The following is a 9,350-nucleotide window of genomic DNA, read 5'->3' on the forward strand; positions in this document are numbered from 1 at the left end:
GGAAAAGGAAATACTTTAGGGTTAGGATTAACTCTATAACCTAATGAGCCTCCTGGCACAATCTGAAGGCATGATAGCCCTACGGGAATGATGGCTGCTAATAACCATTGATAACATCCGAATTACGGCTGCCATCAGCCACTAAGTATTTACTGTGTAAAAGAAGAAAAAAATCAACACGAGGAACCCGTGATTATGAACAGGTTCTATAGATTAGAACAACAATTTTAGACTTAATCTTCACCTGCTCCCAGAGGATTTCACCTGAATAGATATATTGATCCGCTACCATTCAACAAATAATCCAATAATATCGTGTTCACAACACACCATGGCAAGCCTTTTGATATGCATTAGTTTTACTGAATTTGTATACCTGATATGTGAAAAAATATTTTTTCTTTGTCTAAATGACCATTTCAAACAACATGACTCGATTCTCCACATCTATAATAAACATTCTCGATGTCTAATAAATTTCAGATTTCCATATTCCTGATATTAAAGGTCAGCATTTGTATATTTTTAACTTTGGAAAAAATGTATTTCAGATCTCCATTAATATTCAGTCAAGCTGTATGTCAGGATGTCGGCTTAAAATGTGTATTTTATGCGTAATTTAAATGTGGATGAGCTTGTGGGACCTTTTTGGGTTGATGATTGAGTCAAGATCAACTCCCAGACCTACTGCCAGTTTCTGGAAGACACCTTCTTTAAACGGTAAGAAGTTGTCCCTCCTGAGAGTCCCGATACTCAGCTCCAGCCTTCTGACTGACATGCTGGATGTCCCACTAGTGACAATGGGGCAAATGGCGGAGACCAGCCTATCACGACTGTGGCAAGTCCCTCAGATCCAATCGCTTACAGTAACCCACCTATTACTGCTACCGATAATCAATCTTTTGACCAAGGTACATGCAACCCACCACATGTCCAAAAGGTTATAGTTGGACACTTAATTCGTAGTGACTCAATACCATCTAGCTAGAGCCAAAGCATGATTCATACTCTCTCTAGTAGATTGCCAAATCCAAATGGTGAGGTTGACTATGATGCCTGGCGAACCCAAATAGATCTGCTTGTTAGTGATTTGTTCCTTTCCGACTCAAAAAAAGTAAGAAACATTTTGGAGTGCCTCCTGAAGTGGGAAAAAAAGTATTCAGCTATTCACCCCAGTTAAACGGAGATCGCTGGATTTCGCTCAGTTGGCATTTTATAAGAACTTTGCAAAGAGAGAACGGGACATCATAAAGCCCTTAAGAATAACATGGCCCCCTTGTTCATCGGATCTGTACCCCATGGAAAACCTGTGGTCCTTTATGAAATGTGAGATTTTTAGGGAGGGAAAACAGTCCACCTCTCTGAACAGTGTCTGCTGCACGCAATGTGCATCGCAAACAGATAAAGACACTGACAGAATCTATGGATGGAAGGCTTTAGAGCGTAATAGTGAAGAACAGTGGCTATATTGGTCACTGATTTGGTTTTTGTTTTGTTTTGAAATGTTTATTTCTGATTTTTGAGTTGTTATATTAGTTTACCTGGTGAAAATAAACAAGTCAGATGGGTATATATTTGTTTTTTATTACGTTAATAATTCTGCACAGTAGTATTTACCTGCACAAACAGACATCCTCATAAAATGGCCAAATCTAAAAAAAAACATCAACTTCAAAAAATATAAAACTTTGATATTAAGGAGTATTTTGGGTTGATTGAGAACACAATTGTGGCCCAACAATAAAAATAATCCTCAAAAATACAACTTGCCTAATAATTCTGCACACAGTGTAAAGCCGATCACTCTTTAATAACATCCTCGTCAAACGGACATGCAATGTTTGTTTTTAAAACCTAAAGTGGCTAACAGACCTGCTGAATTATTTTTTTTTTTAAGCTCAAAACTACAACTTCAATCTTCTGACTAAATGAGGAAATAAAACAGTGTGATTGGCTGTAAGGAGAGCGGATACAGAGGACACTGAGTTTACTGAACAAAACCTGCTCCCCACTAGGTTAGCTCTGGGAATAATGTCACTATGGCAACAGAAACAGAGGATGAGGAAACTCTTTTTGAAATGGAAAACTTCCCTGATTTCAGGTTTAGGAAACTTTGAGTTTTCAGTAAACCTGCTTCGTGAAACGGAAGGCTGCTCTCAAGCCAAACCACTGTGGGTGGAGAAGCTAAATCAAATTTTTGCTGCTAATACTTTAGATAAATCTGGTTAAATTTAATTAGGGCTATAATTACTTATTGATTCTAGTTTGAATTACAAGAATCATCACTTATTTTTTCCAAATGCTAATAAATGTGTTCTTTTTTCACATCACCGAGTTGCGCCTCACGTTAAAATAAAGCATATCTATATTTTCTAAACAAACTATGTTTATAGGTATCTTTTGATTTCAATTTTGATCTTTTATTCCTTGTACCTGCAACTATATAACTAAATATAAAATTTCAATGACTGTGTGAATGTACACTTTGGAAATCATTTAATTTTTGTTTTTACTTATTATACAAATTATGAATTGAATTAATCAGCCACAGTGGCACTACTGGTTATACGATTACCATCGGCCCTGGAGGGCCAACTTTGGATATGCCTGATTTACAGCCTTCAATTCTCCCTGTTCTGTTTTGATATTTCTATTTGTTTGAGAAGACTATGAACAATGTAAAAAAAAATCAAGACATAAAAAATACAAAGACGTCTAATAAGTAACTGTATAATCAGACCCAATGAAAAAGTGTCAAGATAGGTGTTACATTGCCATCATGTGGCCACATTGGACACTGCAGAACATTTGAAATCTAGAAAAAAGAATCTGATCAACAAATTTAGACACTGTAAAAATGTTACTAAACATTAGAGATCATGGATGATTATAGATGTTTCCAAACATACTTATTTATTACATATTTATTTTTCTATCCAAAAGAATGGATGTTTGTTGTGTGAACATGGGTTTTCTCCAGATGCTACAGCTTCCCCATCAGCAAAAAACAACTTAGTTGACATGCATCATCCAGTTCATCTGTGTGAGTTATGTAAGTGTGTGTGTCTTGGACATATAATGACTAATCCATGGAGCAGATCAGCACCAACACAGGGAGGTGCTTTACTAACTCTAGTTTGTGTCATAATAATAATAATAATTGAACTTTATTGTCATCTAAAATTTCTTTTGTAGATGACAAAATCTGAAATTTTGAGCATTAGTTGTGTATGCATGATAAAATGTTTTAAATTTGTCCATGAACGCTGGCCATTGTCCTTGATAAGATGGAGGTTTATCAGCTGGCGATACAGGTCTGGATGCATCCACAGATGTTCGTGGGTAGGGGAGGGCTGGTTGGTCAGAGTTGGGTGGGGGGGTTTGGGAGCAGTTCTTCTGGGCTCTTCCCCCATAACAGCCAGGGCAGGTTAAATAAGGGGGAGGTCAAATCCAAGAATAACACTTATTGTTTTGAGAGCAGGCTGCACAGGAATTTTCCATCAGCTGTGAGTCTTTTCTTGCTGGCTTTACATGGCAAATCCAATTTTCCAAATTTGTTAGGCTTTTCCTCCTTGAAGCGAGCATGCACATTCATGATATTATCCCATCTCACCTTTGAGTTCAACCACTGCAGCCAGCCTGCATTAAAATGCACCCAGCATCCGGCTCAGCACACAGTCCTGCTCCTTCACAGCCTTTGTGAACGTGTAACCGCTGCCGGCAGCCTGATCCAAAAGCAAACAACTTCCAATAATAATTAAATTCCTTAAATAGTGAAAATAGAACAACTTAACTCGTCAAAGGGTTATGTTGAATTATTATATGAATATGAAAAATGTAATTCCTTCCTAAAATCAATAAAGGAAAAGAAACATTTTTCCAAAATGTTTAAGACGAATGGTAATTTGAAACTTGATTGATAATTAGAATGAGTCATGGGATCCAAACTAGTTTTTTCTTAGTGGTTTAACAGCTGCTTATTTACAGAAACAAGGCACAATTACTTAATACTGTTAATAAAACAAGACTACAGATATTCATACATCTCAGTCTGCATGGAAAGTGAGATCCACTTCTCCTGACACTCAGGAGGGAAAAACATAGAATTTACAACATATTATCAGAATACTGGAAGTGTTTCTGATGAAAGCAGCAATTTCTTAAAATCCTATGGTGCAAAGAAGCTGTCTTTCTATCTATATAGTTTATGTTCAGTCAATTTACCCAGACCAACTGAACAAAAAATAAAGTAATGGAAAGAAATGTGAATAAAGTGCATTAAACATGATGAAGAGAATGAGAAGTAAAAAATGATTCAGACCGAGGTTCTTTAGACAAAAATAAGATCTTGTACATTATATTAATTTGAAAGAGAAGTTTATTTATAAAGCAACCATTATTCATTAAGCAATCCAAAATACTTCACTGGATAAAAAAGAAAGAAAAAACACAAAAAGAAAGGTTAACATGTTGAAAACTTCAAAGCATTGCCAAGAAGAAAAAAATGGAAAAGGAGGAAAAATAAAAGTAAATATAAAAAGGGGAATAATAAAAGAAAATACCAAAATGCAAAAAAAATATTTTAATACAAATATTGCTTTAATTTCAAAAATTAATCAATACCCAATATTCAGTATAAATCTCATTGTATCTGTAGCAGAATATAATGACAATAAAGGCTTTTTGACTTTTTGACTTTGACTTAATGTCTAAATCCCTAAGTATGTAATAATAAAACAGTTAATCAGACTATTTAATCAAACTAAACAGCTTCTAAAGTTTTAATTGCAAGAAACCTTAAAATACACGTTGCCTCATTATGGTTTAGTTGTGGTCAAAGGGGAATTGGAAAAACAGTTTTTTGACTATATGAGGGAATTACATGGTTTGTACCAGAGCAGCAGCGCTTAATACCATAATGATGAGTAATTTGCAAAATGTATTTATGTTTATTTGCAAAGACATTTGCAAATAAACATGAGTTTGAGATCTGAGTGTTATTTTTACAGAAGTTGGAAAAACTATTAATTTCACATTTCAAATATGCCTTTTCTTTTCTGTAAAAAGACAACCCAATAAAATACAGTATCATCATAATGTGTTTATACATTTTCAGTAGTATGAATATATTCACATAGTTTTATAGCTTTGAGCTTTTGCTGACTTTTCAAAATATATTTTTTTATATATTTATTTTTATATATTTATTTAACAACAGCACACATGTAGCTCAACAGCTGAACTTTTATTTACATCAGTGGTTAAACTTATTATGAGAAAAATTTAACTATAGTAAAGTTTAAAAATCATGGACATATTTCTACACCAAATATTTAATGTGTACAAAATAATCTTTCATATCAATGTTGCTGTAGAGAGTGATCATAAAAAGATCAGAAAGTCTGTCCTTGTATTTTGGTTGTTTTCTTGGTTGTTGATGCCCATTGAGATAAATCCTGGCTCATGGGTTCATGTTCCCTGTGTAATGCTGGCACCATCAGTCATTCAAAAAATTAAGGCTCGTATGGATTTTCAGTTTTTTTCAGAAGACGCCGAATAAGTTCCCTGAGTTCTATGTCATGACTTTTCTCCAGTTGTGTTATTTCTTGTTGAGTGCTGGCCTTTTTCATCTCAACTGCTTGTTTTGACAGCATTTCCCTTATTTTTCTCAGATTCTCTCTCTTTTTGGACACACATTCCACCATGTCAGTGATGTCTGTTCTGTATTGGGTTCTCCTATCCTTGTCAGTGATCTCTTTCAGGGCCAACAGCATGTTATAATCTTTATCTTTTTGTTTTATCTGTGTTTCATGGTCTTGTTTCTGAGCTGCAAAGTCTTGAAGATATTTGTTTTTGAACTCATTAAGCTCTTCAGCGTTTTTTCTTGCTTCCTTCCTATATGTTTCAATTGTTTTTTTTAAATTTTGCCTGTATATACAGTCTAGTTCCCCCAAATATATGCTCTCCTTTTCTTTCATTTTTTCATCCTTCTCCAGTGTGTAATTGTAATCTTGCATCGCACTTTCATAATAACCCCTAAGATCTGAAACACTATAAACGTCATCATAAATATTTTCTGCTTCAGCAACAGATTCGTAAACATGTTCTTCGTTTCTCTCACGTTCCCGTTTGGCTTCTTCTTCTTTTCTCAGCTCTTGTTCCCTTCTCTTTTCTTCTTCAGCCCGTTGAAGTCTTTTCTTGATCTCCTTAATTTTCTCATTTTTCTTCTTGAGCTCTTTTTCAATTTTTGCTCTTTCTTCTTTCATTTTTCTTTCCATCTCCTTCTTGTCATTCTGGTATTTTTCTTCTATTTTCTTCTTTTCTTTCTCTATTTCTTCAGTTTTGTCTCTTAGGATTTGCTGATATTGTTGTTCTATGGCTGTTTCTGCCTCTTGCAGCATCTCATTGGTGAAGCACCCATTTTTAGCCACCATGATGTCAATTTTTTTGATCAGCTCTTTTACTTGGGTGCGGTTTTTGATGTCACTGTTGTCAAGTACATGGTATCTTCCCCCACAATCAGCAATCAGCTTTTTGAATTTGTCATTACACTCATTTTTGATATAATCTTCAATAGACTGTGAACCTTGAAGATGATCTCCTTTTGTAAAAAGGATAATGGTGTACTTTTCAGAATTCCTCCCAAAACCTTCTTTAATAAGTTCTAATGTCTTTTCCTCCTCTGGTGTGAGTCTTCCTCCAATTGGTACCACCACCAGGAAGACATGTGGACCTGGGGCTAGAAGGCTGATACATTTCAGTAATTCTTGTTGTACTTGTTCATGTGTAAAGCTGTCATCAAACAAACCAAGAGTGTCCACCACGGCAACAGGACGACCGTCCACATCAGCCTGGGATTTCTTACAACACTTTGTTACTGACTTTTGACTTAGTTTGGCTTCAAACTCCTTTCTGCCCAGGATAGTGTTTCCTGAAGAGCTTTTCCCACATCCAGTCTTTCCAATAAGAACTATTCTGAGGCACTCATATGTCCACTTGTCCTTACCTCCTGTGACAGAGAGGAAGCAGAGGTCAACTTACCCAGTATTGATTGAAGGAAATAAAATTACAGTAGTAAAGAAAAAAAAAAATCTTTCTAAATTTGGCATTCATTAAAAGTCTACTCAATAGTTAAGCTAAAGGATATTAGGTATTCGAATAACGAAGAAGACTAGTTTCAATTCAAACAGGCAATAATGTTGTCGTAGTGGACAGTGCATGATCAATCAGACTCCTGTTTGAAAAATGTACAATCCTTAAGGGAACCATGTGTACAAATACCATAATGCAGCATGCTGGTTTTTCAAGGTAAATGTATACTAACAGATCCAACAGATTTAATTCCAGAGGTTCCTGTACAATTAGAAATATAAAGCATATGTCTGCATGTGACATTTGCCTATATTTTAAAATAAACAGATTCATTTGTTTCTGCTCTCAAAATAGTCTGTTTTAGGCCTCTTCATAAGACATCCTGTTACCAGCAAAAACATCAACCAAATCTTTTTTACTTCTATAAGCGGGACACTGACCCGATTCCCTTCTAATTACAGGCTGAGTGAAAACATTTCTTGCAAATATGGACCAAACCTGCGGGGGTTTCTGAGGAGATAATTAGCAAAACAGTAGCAGAAATGTCAATGAACAAACCTCTGTAACTAAGACTCTTGGGACCTAACTCAACTCTATATGATCAAGAACAGTACGGGTCCAAATCGTATCTGTGTGCCCTCTACTGTACCTAGAGAGGACAGTCTCATTCTAATGTAGAAATAACTGTAAATAAACTGTATAAAGTGGTCAAGTGTGTGTATCGTTACCCATTCTTAGCAGTAGTGATGAGGAGACGTGCATAAGTGGGGTGTGAGACCTTTTTTTTTGCAAATTCAAAGGAATGAAAAGTTTACAAAATTGGGGTAGGTATCTTGAAGATTATAGATTTAACAAGCTTATACATTTTACTAATGCTTATATTAATTTGCTGACTCTAGTTTCTGTAAATGTTCTAACAAAGAAAATTGGTGTCCTTCATATCTTAAGAATTTCTATTAAAATACTTACCACTGAATCCAGTTGGTGATGGCAGAATTGAAAGGTGGCTTTGTAGTGCGGTGATGTTTTTCTCTTGTTGAAGTTTATCTAAGTAGGCTTTAATGAGGTTTCCTGATGTGTATTTGGTTTGTTTTCTTTTATCCACAAAATCCATCACAGCAGAAAATTTCCTTCTGTCGCTACTTTCGACAACAAGATATCTACCGCCACATCTCTTTATAAGCTCTTTAAAGTTATTATCCTGTTCAATGAATTTAACCACAGCTGGAGCTGTAGGATCTGACTCCACAGTGAACAGAATCATTGTGTTGTTATCGACTCTAGAGCTGAATGTGTCCTGGATGGTCTGTAACTCTCCCTTGTCTTCATCAGTGAGGGGACCCACAGGTAGAACCAGGATAAAGGCGTGGACACCGTCAGGATCACAGAGGGAGATACACCTGAATGATTCCTCCATCACTTCCTGCTGAGCTTTTCCATACAAGGCAGGCAGCTCCACCACAGAAACCAAACGTCCACGAACCTCTCCCTGGTTTCTAACACACTCTGATGAGCTGGAGGCTGAAGGAAGATCTGTCTGACCTAGAATGGCCTTGGCTGCTGAGGTCTTCTGTGATCCACTACTCCCACACAGAACCAGATTTATGACTGGCAATGACTGGTCACATTTTGATGCTGTTCCATCCTCTTTGATGCTTAGGAAGGCACTGCTGTTTCTTTTCACTATATCTTCAATCTTCTCCATTAATTTCTGGTGATTTTTTTCAGCCAGGCTGTACTGTCTACCTTTGCATTCTCTGATTAAAGAATTAAGAGCAAAACTTGTTCTATTATCTTCTTGAGTTATAATAACCATTGAGTGTTTAAAGGAATCTTCACCAAACAAACTCAGGGTGGCCCTCAGAGTCTGGCTGTCGTTCTCGGTAAAGTCTGAAGGTTTTACTAAGAGCAGTAGAACATTTGGTCCAGGAGGACAAAGGGTAATGCAGCTTCTCAGGTTCTCTTTTTTTACTTTTCCCATCTTACTTTCTGGAGGTGTCACGATAGTTAAGAACTTCCCTTTCCATAGCCCCTGTTCAACTAATTTGGCTTGAAGAGATGTGGAGGAAATTTCTGAACTTGTTTTCTCTAGAATAAAGTTGCAGAGTTGCCTCTTGCTTGACAGAGTTGCTCCAAAAAGCATAATCCTGAGACCTCGGCCTGTGAAGAAACAGCATGGACAAGGTAATAAAAAACTAATATTTTATTTTATGACACAATAGGAAGCTAAACCTCTCAAATCTAAAATGGTGTTGAGT

General features: G+C 36.1%; 1 protein-coding gene across 1 annotated transcript; it reads right to left on the reverse strand.

The window, feature by feature from the left end:
• Nucleotides 1–713: 713 nt before the first annotated feature.
• LOC107084619 (GTPase IMAP family member 8-like) lies at nt 714–9,073 on the reverse strand. Its single transcript, XM_015374542.1, has 3 exons — nt 8,065–9,073; nt 6,090–7,009; nt 714–791 (listed from the first exon to the last, which is right to left on the reverse strand). Exons 1-3 carry the CDS (start codon nt 9,071–9,073, stop codon nt 714–716), a joined length of 2,007 nt encoding a protein of 668 aa, XP_015230028.1.
• Between the last annotated feature and the right edge of the window lie 277 nt (nt 9,074–9,350).

Source organism: Cyprinodon variegatus, unplaced genomic scaffold (assembly GCF_000732505.1).
Source record: "Cyprinodon variegatus isolate N-32 unplaced genomic scaffold, C_variegatus-1.0 Scaffold105, whole genome shotgun sequence".
In the NCBI taxonomy this organism is placed as follows: domain Eukaryota; kingdom Metazoa; phylum Chordata; class Actinopteri; order Cyprinodontiformes; family Cyprinodontidae; genus Cyprinodon; species Cyprinodon variegatus.